The 12,500-nt window shown below is 41.8% G+C and overlaps 1 protein-coding gene across 4 annotated transcripts in view; it reads right to left on the bottom strand.

The window, feature by feature from the left end:
• Positions 1-12,500, bottom strand: part of chd6 (chromodomain helicase DNA binding protein 6) — a 106,930-nt gene that overhangs the window by 59,328 nt on the left and 35,102 nt on the right. For all 4 annotated transcript variants that reach the window (XM_037534969.1, XM_037534973.1, XM_037534970.1 and 1 more), the window contains exons 8-12: positions 11,807-11,924; positions 6,583-6,669; positions 6,339-6,473; positions 3,809-3,930; positions 1,973-2,216 (exon numbers count right to left, since the gene is read on the bottom strand). In XM_037534969.1, the coding sequence (XP_037390866.1) occupies positions 1,973-2,216; positions 3,809-3,930; positions 6,339-6,473; positions 6,583-6,669; positions 11,807-11,924 (706 nt within the window). The remainder of the gene's footprint in view (positions 1-1,972; positions 2,217-3,808; positions 3,931-6,338; positions 6,474-6,582; positions 6,670-11,806; positions 11,925-12,500) is intronic.

Here is a 12,500-nt window from a genome sequence, read left to right as displayed (position 1 = left end):
GGTAGATGGATGGATGGATGGATGGATTGATGGATGGATGGATGGATGGCTGGATGGATGGATGAGTTGGCGGGTGGTTGGTTGGTTGGGCGGCTAGGTGGATGGATGGATGGATGGATGGATGGATGGATGGATGGATGGATGGATGAGTTGGCGGGTGGTTGGTTGGTTGGGCGGCTAGGTGGATGGATAGATGGGTGGTTGGGTGGCTAGGTAGAACTCTATTGATCCTGAAGGGAAATTGCAGTGTTTCAGTACCAACACATATAACTACACATACACCTACATATACAATGCAGGAAATAAAAATAAATAAATAAATAAACAGAAATAAAACTGGACACAAGTTGAAAGATAAGAGAAATAAATGAAAACTGTATCTATTTGCATATTTCCACGGCATATGAGACAGATTTGTTGTATTTACATGATAGCAGGCACTGAGTGGTGTGCTACATAAAACCATGTACAGCACATTCTCAATCAATCTGAAGAACCTTTTCATGATACGAAGAACCACTTAATCATGCAAAGGGCTCTTTGAGTGTTCATGGTTCTATATGGAACAATTTTCTTTACAAAAGGACCCTTGAAGAACCATCATATTTAAGTGTGCACTACTGCCACCAACAGATGAAAGGAAGAACTGCAGCATACTGGCTGGTGGGTTTCTTAGAACACTCTAAAACAGAAGCCATGGGACGATTCAAATCTGTCTGTGGGCTGCATTTGGCCTTGGGGCCAGACTTTGGACACCCCTGGAATAAGAAGATGGAGACCTGGCCTAAGACATTTGGCTAAACTGAGAAAATAATCTAACTGCCAAACAAACAACGGACAAACAAACTGCCGAGTCGAGCTCCATTTTAGCAGTTTGAGAGCTGCCAAAACAAAGGTGCTATTAGCAGCTTTTGTTACTACATAAATGTGAGGTAATTTCAAACAGGACTAGCTCTGGGCTCGGCGATTTATAGGCAGTGATTTGCACCAAATTGCTACTAAGGCCTTGGGTTCACTACGACTTTTAAAGTCTGAACAGATTATAACAGACTGGGCGTCTCACACTATCAGACTGGTTTTTGCAGATTTTTCTGGGTGACTGAAATATTGGGGACGACAGAGTAAACGATAAGAGATCACACACTACTCAACTTTTAAGCTGCTGCTGAACCGAACAGACTCACCGAACTCCAGCAAACTGACGCAAACTCGCGTGAACTTTCGCAAAATCTTGTTACTGGGACACGCAAATAAACAAACGTGAGCTGCTGCTACTATTTTCTCTGCGCTGATACAGTAAGCAAGCAGCAGGTAAACATGTTTGAGTGATGCTCATTGATTTAAACATGTGGTCAGCTCGGTATTTATTAGAGTTTTCAATGTACATAAACTCGATTGTGCCTTAAACTCAGCTCATTAATAAGTTTCGCTCCACACTTGAGAGACTTTTCAGCATTTTTCTTTGTTTACTTGCTGCATTTTCTTCTTTTGCGCTCTGTTTTCATTGGCTGTTGCAGATTGAGTCGTTGACCAGTTTACACTAGAATACACCCAGTGTCGGGTTGATAAAATCATGTTTGATAAACTCTGACTGGTCTGAAATGCGATCAGGAGGCCAAAAATCTGAGTCAGCGCCCTTCACATAGTGCTCGACTCTCTCTCCAACTGTCGACTCAGACCGACCTAAAAATCTGCCGACTAGAGCCGACCAGCTCAGACTCTGCCAGACTGAGAATCAGGGTTAAAATCAGGGCAAAAGCCGTGTAGTGTAAGCCCAGCTTTATACTGTAACAGACCTGTAAACACTACAGATATTGCAGATTCATACTGGATTAAAATCACAGATCACTCTTATTCTAGCAGCAGGTAGAACTAAAGCAGGGACTCCCCTAAACAGCTCTCCTGATCGTTTTACTGCATCGATACCTCAGTCACTCAGCACTGTTTCATTCATTCAAGTAAACTGGTCTACCTGTTCGTCCCTGTGGTACATCTCATACTGCAGGATCATCTGCCGGCTGATCTGGCTGCCGTGATAAACGATGACGTTGATCTCGGTCCAGGTGCGGAACTCTCTCTCCCAGTTGGTGATGGTGGAGAGTGGAGCAATGATGAGGAACGGGCCTCTCAAACCCATGAGGAAAATCTCATAGAGGAATGTTATGGACTGGATGGTCTTCCCCAAACCCATCTCATCAGCGAGGATGCAGTTCTTCCTACAGGGGCAGACAGTAACATCACACTTATAGAAAAACAGAGCACAGAGATGCCAAATGTCCTGAGTCTGAATACGAAACATGTCAAAACAAGTGAATGAACCTGAAAACAGATATGCTCAAAAGTTAGACAGCAGCGTTTCTTCTAAAATGAAGGGTATTAATAGTGAGTTTGTCCCCATTTGCTGCAGTAACAGCCTCGAGTCTCCTGGGAAGGCTTTACACTAGATGGACATTTTCTGTGAGGGTCTGATTGCATTAAGCGTTCACAAGAGTGGTACTGATGTTGGACGAATAGTTGTGGTTTTACAAATTATCCCAAAAGTACTGGATGGAGTTCAGTCCCACTGCTCCACAGCCCAATTCTGGGGGCTTTATAACCCTCCGGCCAACGCTTGGCAGTGTGCATGCCTCTCCTGAGGGTTCTCTTTATGTTGGATTCTTAGTCGATCATTCCAGCTCAGTTCCAAACAAAGGTATTGGATGGAGCTCCATCACTCCAGAGACCACTGCTCAACAGCCCAATGCTGGGGGCGCTTTATACCCCTCTAATCCACGCTTGGCACTGGGCATGGTGATCTTAGGCTCATGTGCAGCTGCTTGAGAGCGGCCCATTCTATTCCTCAGTGCCTTTCTATGGAAAGCGGTCTGCACCTATATCTGCAATAGGCGAACCTCAAGTATAATACATTGAATTCACTGAATTCACTCATCAGAGGGGCTGACTAGATACTGTCAGACAGACAGGCCCAATCCCATTTCTTCTTTTTACCCCTACCTCTTGTTTTCATGTGTCATTCTAAGCCCTTTAACTGAGCTACAGGGCAGTGGTTGAGATCTTCCCTCTGAAATGAGCATCAAATAAAAGAGCATCACTTCATTAACAGCTACTAGCGCTGCTCTGTAGGCGACCCTGCCCGTCTGCAGTGGCAGCAGAGGAGGGGAAAGTTCAGCTCCTCACTGCTGGGCTTTAGTTACATTTAGGAATCTTACGCATTCAAAGAGGGGGGCAATTATTTATTATCACCCCCCTAATTCTTCAGAGATATGAAGCTGAAGTCAGAGATTCTCCAGATTCTTGTTCAAAATTTCCCGTTCCACCTTAAATGGGGTAGCAGTTACTTCAGATGTTCAGAGCTGGTGGATTATTTAAGGTGGAACAGGAAAGTTAGCTAACTGGTTACCGAGACATCAGCATGCTATTAGCAATTTTTTATGCTTGTTATGAAGAAAATGACTAAAATACACTGAAAGAACATTGAACTAAGAAAGTATAATGGATATCGAAATTTTTTAACTGAGAAATTTCTCATATTTGTGGGTTTCTTTGGTCTCTTGTTCAATGTCTTGACTTTTTTTTCCCTCATAACACTCCATTTGGAGTCTCTGAAAAACCTCCGTTTGGAGGGTCATGTAGCCCAACACTTCACCCCACCCCTCTATCTCAACAAGAACTGGGACACCCTACACCTAGACGTGAACACGCAAAACAGAGGGCTAAGGGCTCAGTGGTGGGGGCGAGCGGTGAAATGGGACTGGACCTTTGTGTATTTTAAAGCCAGATTTCATTTAAAAATGACTCAGCTGTTTACCTGTTATACCAGTTGAAAAGGAGCCAGTTCATGCCCTCTAGCTGGTATTCTCTGAGCTGGTTGCCGTTTCTGTATTCTCGAGACTTCTCCAGCTTCTGCCACTGCTCCGGTAAAGGCCTCTCCTACATTCACACAAGAAAAGAGTGATCCACTGTTTTAAACAGGGTGCATGTCGTGCCATTTTTAAGGCTGTGTGAGTCACTGTGTTGCAAAGTAGTTTCTATTTTGTTGGGGTAGAACTAAAACATAAAAAATGTAAACATCTTAAAACAGTCAAAACATTTTTTTCCCTTGAATTAAAGGAACAGCCAAATGTTTTTTCATCAAAAACAATTTCTAGTTTAGGTTTGGTGGGGTTTTTAGGTTTTAGTGAAATGCATGCTTCTACAGTGAGATATAGTGCAATATCCGATGTCTGATAGGCTTCCACTAACATCATGTCTCTAGATTATTGAGTGCATTGTGCCAATCATGTAGTGAACTATAATGCACTGCTTTTAAAACGTAAAAATCTTTCTTCAGGGTTACATTTAAGCGAATAATAATACCAATAATGTTATAACTGCACTGCAGTAATGATGTCTGATAGGCTTCCACAGGCAAAGAACTGCATCCAGCTTTGGAAACAGAGCAAAAACATCATGTTTTTTGTGAGAAGGCAGTGATTTATGGGGCTGATCTTTCGACCCTTCTGTAGTAGTTCAGGCTGAACAAGCCCAGCTGCAGAGTTGTTTGTTGCTCTGACAGAATCTGTGACTGTAGCTCTCTCATTGAAATACAGCTTTCAACGTCTTTTAAAGCAAAAATGACGCTGGACACTCAGGAGAACTATGGATAAATCAACAAGCAGCAAACTAACAAAAGCAGCAGCTTGGTGGAGTTCCAGTTCCCCTTGAGATCCCCCAAGGTTAAAAGAACTCACAAGCTATATACTTAAAGGTGCAGCACGTAAGATTAAGTGAGATGTAGTGGTGAGGATGAAAGGAATCACCCTCCCTCGCCCCTCCCTTTCCAAGCGTGTAGTAGAACCTACAGGGGCATCAGGTTTTCTAACGTTGCCTGTCCTGATTTCGTTTTGCTTCATGCTTTTGCTCCTTTGATGGTGAGGATTCACCCTCCCTCGTCTTAAATAATATGTTTGGTTCTCAATTTGTCAAAATTTGGGTTCTTGAGCTCCTGAGAAGTGCAACCATCTAAGCGTTGGCCCTATTTGACAGAAGCTCTTACCTACAGCGACAAATTTAATCATTCTACACAGAGAGCCGAAGGTGGTGTTAGGAGTCTTGCCCAAGGACTCTTATTGGTATAGTGTAGGGTGTTTACCGAGGCAGGGATTGAATCCCAGTCTACAGCGTAGAAGGCAGAGATGTTACCCACTACACTGTACCAACCCTGTCATCAGGACATCGCAAGTTTGATCACTGGTGATGCTACAGCCACCCGTCGCTGGGAGTCCAAGAGAGCACAACTGGTTCGCTCTGGGTAGGATGTCTCCCTCCCCCATCACCGGCAGCAACCACTGATTCTTCTTCTTTCTACGTCTTCCAACCGGAGCTACAGCGCCACCAAATTCAAACTGCTGCTTCAGCATAAAACCGCTTAGGGCGCCCTCTAGAGCCAGTGTTTGGTTTATTTGTTCTGGGCTACTGCAGAATATGGCAGCACAGCATAGCGGCCTCTTCTAAGATCATGAAAACACAGATACAGGTGATTATACACCAGACGTCACTAATAGGTATGCTGTGTCTGGGTAACTGATGAGCTGTGGAGAATTATTTAATTTCAACAGGCTGGTCCTGTTTTAATCTGCGTACCTTGTCTAGCTTTTACGGTAGCTTTAGCGGGAGACTCACAGACCAATCGCATGCGTTTTAAATATCGCATGTGACTCAGCCAATCAGATCTGTGCACTACGAGGAGCACTGAGACTCGAGTGAGTGACGCCACACAGGCGAGAAACAGCAGTCAGAGAAGAAAGTGAGTCAGAGGGAAGTTATTCCACATGACGTGCTCTAACAAGACAAAACTGACAGTAAATGTTGTTGAAATCTGACTGAACTGGACTTTATTTGATGTGATATTCAGGTGTCGACTGTATAAGATGCTGATATTCCTGCTCGGCTACTTCAGTAAACAGTATATTGTGCTGAGTCAGGATGCAGGTTAGACATTATGAGGTTCTGGACCTTTGCTTGAGGAAATGTTCTCTAACTGGACCTTATTGAATTTTAGACCCGTATTATATAATATTCTTACAATAATCTCCAAATGGGAATTATTAGACATGCTAGCATATCAGTTTTTGCTGTGTTCTTTATCAGGTCCTACAGTAAGATTCATAATAGAATAACAGCAAATCTGAATTTTGTCTGACTGCATTAGAGACACATGAAAGCTCATTTGTGCTGTATCACACTTTAGAAGCACATTTCACAAACTGTTAAAAAAAAAGTTTTTTTGAGTAAAAACGTGACTATTCCTTTAAACTGCGCTAAATTCAATTCAGTCGAATAAAACTTGAAAAGCTTACAACATGTTTGTGTTCTGGAACTTTCTTGAGTTCTTCAAACTCACGGATCTTCACAGGGTCTACATCCTCCTGCAGTTCCCAAGTGCTTTCCTCATAAGACAGAGAACACCACTTTACCAGGTAGTGTGTCACCTCCTGTTTGTGGACACAAAATACACGATGACGTCAAACGGCAGTCCGACGCCTCCACAGGTGGCGCTGTTACCACTTTCACGGTCAAATGTGTTTCCTTTGTGTTCCTCACCTCTCCTGTCTCTGTGTCTGTAGTGATGGCAATCTCCAGAACTCGATCTACTTCAATATAGTCAGGATTGAAGAGGTCTTCATCCGGCTGAGGGACAGACATTAACAGCATTATTCATATTTTTCAGACATCAAAAATAGGGCATAATAATTTGGCCAAATAATAACCAGAAAGCAGTGATTTGTAAATTGGCTTTTACAGATACTTCAATGCAAACATCAGAAAGACGAGTCGTTAAAGTTCTGCTATGTTTTGTGCCTAAGAACACCCTTCCTGCGATACAATCACAGTAACCCACCGGCTCTAATTGCTTATTGCTTTTATAAAACAGAGGCCAACATAAAATATGATAAAATACAACACTTTTCAGAAAATAGTTTGTTATTATTCTTTATAATAATCAACACAAACAAGTATTCTGCCAAGAAATGTAGTTCCTTTATAGTACGGAATCGTTGCCACACATCTGCTCCCTACATATTGCACTACATAGGAGTTTAAATACTGGATCCTGCAGCCCAACAGAGAAAATACAGCTAAGAAACAGTCATTTGGGACTCGGACACTCGATACATGATGCACTGTTTGGCTATAGAGGCTGGAATCTCTAAACTTTCTTAGAACACTATTTAGGGAGTACGGAGCCGTTTGGGATTCAGCCTGGGTTTGACGCGACTTCTGACTGAAACACAGACAGCTGAAGCTTGTAAGACATTCAGGTTCATTCTTTAGACTTTTATACTGCCGGTTTTCAGTGAATCATATCGCGAGTGATTTAATTCAGGCCTGTGATATTAATGATGGAGCTGTTTAGGCTGTTGGCTCTTTTAGCCTCTTAGCCAGCGGACCAGCCTGGTTCTAGATAAGAGAATAAAGTCTTCAGCCCCTCAGTTTAAACCAAAATCGGGTTCTTACTCCATCAGTGCACTCGGTGCTCCATGCGATCAGCGTTAGAGTCAAAGATGAATCTATTCACAGCAGAAGGGATTTTCACGCCGTGGTGCAGTGATACACAGTTCAGTCGCTGTGAGGCGGTCATAGGAGGGGCATAGCGTGGATGTTACAACGGCTTCGAACGCAGCGCAGCCAATCAGATTTCAGGAACGGAACTCTCCATTTCATAATTAATATTTTACCTCATCAACAAAAATCAACTATTGATCAACTACTGATTTTTGTAAATATAAATTATACACGAATGAAACGGCCACAACACATTCCAAAAAAAAAACTGGCATAGGGCAATTTAAGACTGGGATGTTTGAGAAATTATCAAAAACGCCAGTTTTAGAACTTTTCACAGGTACAGCAAATGAGCGAATACGTAACGTGATGCCATCGTGCCAAAAAAAAAAACTACAGGTTTTGACATCTGTCATACCATTTCTGAAGAGTCACAGAATCCAGAGAAATCTGTGCATAAAGGACAAGAAAACCACCGGAATGCCTGCAATTTCCAGCCCGTCAGACAGCACCGCAAGAATTATGACCAGAGGTTAATTCAGCCGAACATTAAACATTACTGTCTTTGTACTGTTTTCAATTGAATAGAGATTAAAAAGGATCAGTGCTTTTATTTAGATTTATCCTAAACTGGGTTTGTACAGCATTTTAAAAATTCTGTAAAATTTTCATGATAAACAATATGAACTTTTTCTGACATCTGATGTGTTAGAACAGAAAAAAAACAGCGAGCAGTGCCACGTTTACCACAGTGCTTAGAAATACTATCAGAAACTATCAATAATTTATTTTTTCTATCAATAAAAAAAATATATTTCGTGTTTAGCAATAAATCCAGTTAGGCAGAAATGTATTGTTTAATAATAATAATAATAATAATAATAAAACAAGGTCGACTTACAGCGCATCCAAAAACAGAGCAGCAAAAAGTCAACAAATAAGCCCAAAGCATCATTAAGAAAACTAGAGGGAGGCTGTAAAGCAAAGCAAATAACACAATAAACGTGTAGAGCAACGGCAAAAATAACACAGCAGAACCAACGTTGACAGCATCACAGGGAAAAAGCACGGAAGGAAGCGAAGAGAGAAACTGAGGAGATCGTTTGTAATGAAACGCAGTTGGTCAGTGTTCTTTAATTACTGACCGCCCTATACTCAGAAAAGCACACCACAAAATACTGCAAGGCTTCAGACCAACTATCATCTTAAAATAGCGCAGGGACAACATTTAAACTTGACACTTAATGTCTGTAAAACTAGACAAAAAAAATTTCTCATTTTGAGATTCTTGTGAGCTTATTATAAAATTATTTGTCTTATTTCTACTTGTTCTAAGTAATTTTCATAAGTGAAATTTTCTCACTATACTGGCAGATCATGTCTTACAATAAGCAAAATGATCTGCCAATAAAGTGTAATAAAGTGACTCTTGCCAAAATCACATAAAACAAGTAAAGAATGTTTAGAAATAAGTTAAATATTCTTTAGCTGCTATACTATAATATACTATACACATGTCGTTGCTGTCGGAACACACCCTCACATCTCCATTTTTGTTGTTTTTCAGTTTTTGACATAATTTGAAAATGCCTGTTACTCTTTACATTGTACATACAATTCATGAAGAATGGAGTAAAAGAAATGGGAAAAAAATCTGGTTCCGCTGACTTACATTAAAAATAAAGTGGGTTTTTTACCTTCTTCTGTAAAGTTACCATTTTGGAGATACAAGGTTTTGTTATATATATATATATATATATATATATATATATATATATATATATATCGAACCCAGGCCCTCCTTGCTGTGAGGCAACAGCGCTACCCACCACGCCCCTATATATAGGCAAGGAGGGCCTGGGTTCGATTCCCCGGCCGGGCGGTCCTCTCTGTGTGGAGTTTGCATGTTCTCCCTGTGTCTGCGTGGGTTCTCCGGTTTCCTCCCACAGTCCAAAGACATGCAGTCAGGCCAATTGGACATGCTACATTGCCCCTAGGTGTGAGTGACTGTCTGTGTCTGTCTCTCTGTCTGCCCTGCGATGGACTGGCGACCTATCCGGGGTGTATCCTGCCTGTATCGAAAGACTGCTGGCATAGGCTCCAGCACCCCCCCACGACCCTGACGGAGAAGCGGCTTAGATGATGGATGGATGGAGATTATATATATATATATATATATATATATATATATATATATATACACACACACATACATATATATACAAAATTTGCTGTATATTAATATATGGACTACATTTAAGAAAATTTCACTTGACAACATATCTTTTCTCCCAATATATATATGTGTGTGTACAGGTGTACTAAGCATGCATTTTGTGTTTTGATACGTGACAGTTGTTTTTGGAAATCTGTAGTAAAGGTAACAAAATTGAAGAGAGAAATGTAACGTAAACAAAGCAGTTTGATAATTTGGACGGTCGATTTTCATTTCGGAAAGGCTGACTGAATCATTTTTAGAGGTGGTTATGAAAAGCGTTAGTGTGGAACCCTGCAGACTATGACTTGATCACAATAATGATATATTACTATATTTCACACTGCCCAGCCCTACTACATAACACAAACGCCAACATGGATAACAACAAATCAGAGCTTTCTCATCTGCATACCTGTAATCAGAGATACACCAAACTGATACAGATGTTCGGAGTCAGAGCAGATCTAGGCATATCAAGCCCAGGCTATATCAAGCCCAGTTCTGAGCCTTTGTTTCTTCTGTGTGCTCTGTTTACGGCAACATTGTAAATATAACAAAAGCAGATATTACCCACTACACGTGGCTCTGGAGCCTCATGCGGCTCTTTTCACCCTGTTGTGGCTCTACAGCTGAATCAGATCAGTAGGTAATAATAAAATAATCCTCCTCTACAGTAAAATAAAGCTCTGCTGATCCTTCAACACAGTTTAACAGTAAATGGTCTTAAATGCTGGAGTTAATGTAGAGCTGCTGATTCACCCTTTAACCCTGAAGATCAGCGCAGACGGCTGGTCACCATAGCAACACAGACAACAGTCTCGCCCAGCTAGTAGCTACGAAACGGCAAAGAGAGAGATTTAAGACGGACATTGATAATTTAGAGATGAATGGACTGATTAGTGTTTATAATCAGTCCAGCTGGTTTCCTGATATGTTTAATCTGCAATGAGAAACTGAAACACTGATACGTCGCAAAGTTGAAGCCACCTTAAATAGTCCAGCAGATATGTTCTGGTGCCTCAGGCACCGTTTAAGGTGGAATGGGAAAATTCGAACAAGAAGTTGGCGAATGAGGAGCTGACTCGTAAAAAAAGTTGAATGTTGAGAGACGTTTTACAAGAAAATGAGCCCACGTTTGAAGAAGAGTTTCCTGCTGGAGCTGCGGGAAAAGCTGCTGGAGCTGAGCTGAAACTTAAAGCAGAGCAAACAAGTCTGTGTTTTTGTTTATATTTTTTAGCCTATACTATACTATACTATATACTATACATGGTTTGGAGACTGTGGCTCTGACTAAAAGACAGGAGGCTGAGCTGGAGGTGGCGGAGATGAAGATGCTGAGATTTTCGTTGGGAGTGACGAGGCTGGACAAGATTAGAAATGAGCAGATCAGAGGGACAGTGAAGGTGGAGCAGTTTGGAGATAAAGCCAGAGAGGCCAGGTTGAGATGGTTTGGACATGTGTTGAGGAGGAATAGTGGATATATTGGTCAAAGAATGTTGGAGATGGAGCTGCCGGGTAGAAGGAGAAGAGGTAGACCTCAGAGAAGGTTTATGGATGTAGTGAAGGTGGACATGGAGATGGTTGGTGTGAAAGTAGAGGAGGCAGTGGATAGGGCAAGATGGAGGCAGATGATCCGCTGTGGCGACCCCTAAAGGGAGCAGCCGAAAGAAGAAGAAAGCCTATACTACCACGTTAGCACATACTGAGACATATTTACAGCCAAGAAGGTAAAATGGGCACAAAATGTGGCTCCCAAGGTGGTTAGATTATTGTTGAAAGGATAAAATGGAGCTTATTAGCATTTGGGCTGCGCCCCCTGCACTATACGGAGCAGTGAGGCACTTTTTCAGAAGTTGAAGTATAGTGAATGTTTACAGTGTAGGTTTAACATGGTAGTTGGAATATTGCAGGTTCAGATCCTCCCAGAGAAGTCACTTATTAACCAGTCGTGCTGTAGTTTGCCCGGGAATTCAGGGTAGACCATCTACTGCTGCTGAATTAATGAGCACATTTGTAAGGGGTGAACTTCACAGATGGGTTTACCTCGGTGAAAATGTGCTTCATTTGTGCCTGCTTGTTCCTAAAGCGCTTGATTTTTTGGTGAATGCGTGGGTCCTTTTCCAGCTCCTCCAAAGTCGCCCATTTACAGTGGAGGTACGAGCTGGGAATAATACAGAGAAGAAAACAAGCTTTGATTACAGTTTAAAGTCATGCATGTTCATCTGCTTATCATTCCATAGTTAGAGTACAAACAACATCAACACATAAGTGTAGTATTATTTGCAATATTACACGGCATAAATACACATATACACTATATAGACAAACGTATTAGGACACCTACAGGAGCTTTTATGAATCCCATTCTAAATCCATAGACACTGATAAGGAGCTGGTCTCCATTTGCAGCTCTAACAGCTTCCACTCTCCTGGGAAGCTTCCTACAAGATTTTGAGGAGAGTCTGTGGGAATTTCTGCCCATTCATCTAGAAGAGCATTTGTGAGGTCAGACACTGATGTTGGACGAGAGGGTCTGGCTCACAATCTCCGTTCTAGTTCATCCCACATGTGTTTAATGAGGTTGAGTTCAGGGCTCTGTGAGGGCCACTCAAGTTCTTCCACACCAAACTCACCCAGTCATGACTTTATGGAGCTGCTTTGGTCACTGGGGCTCAGTCATGCTGGAACAGAAAAGGTTCTTCCCCAAACTGTTCCACAAAGTTGAAAGCGTACAATT

The sequence above is a fragment of the Pygocentrus nattereri genome, chromosome 26 (assembly GCF_015220715.1).
Source record: "Pygocentrus nattereri isolate fPygNat1 chromosome 26, fPygNat1.pri, whole genome shotgun sequence".
NCBI classification, from domain to species: Eukaryota; Metazoa; Chordata; class Actinopteri; order Characiformes; family Serrasalmidae; genus Pygocentrus; species Pygocentrus nattereri.
This window is presented reverse-complemented; position numbering and strand designations above follow the sequence as displayed.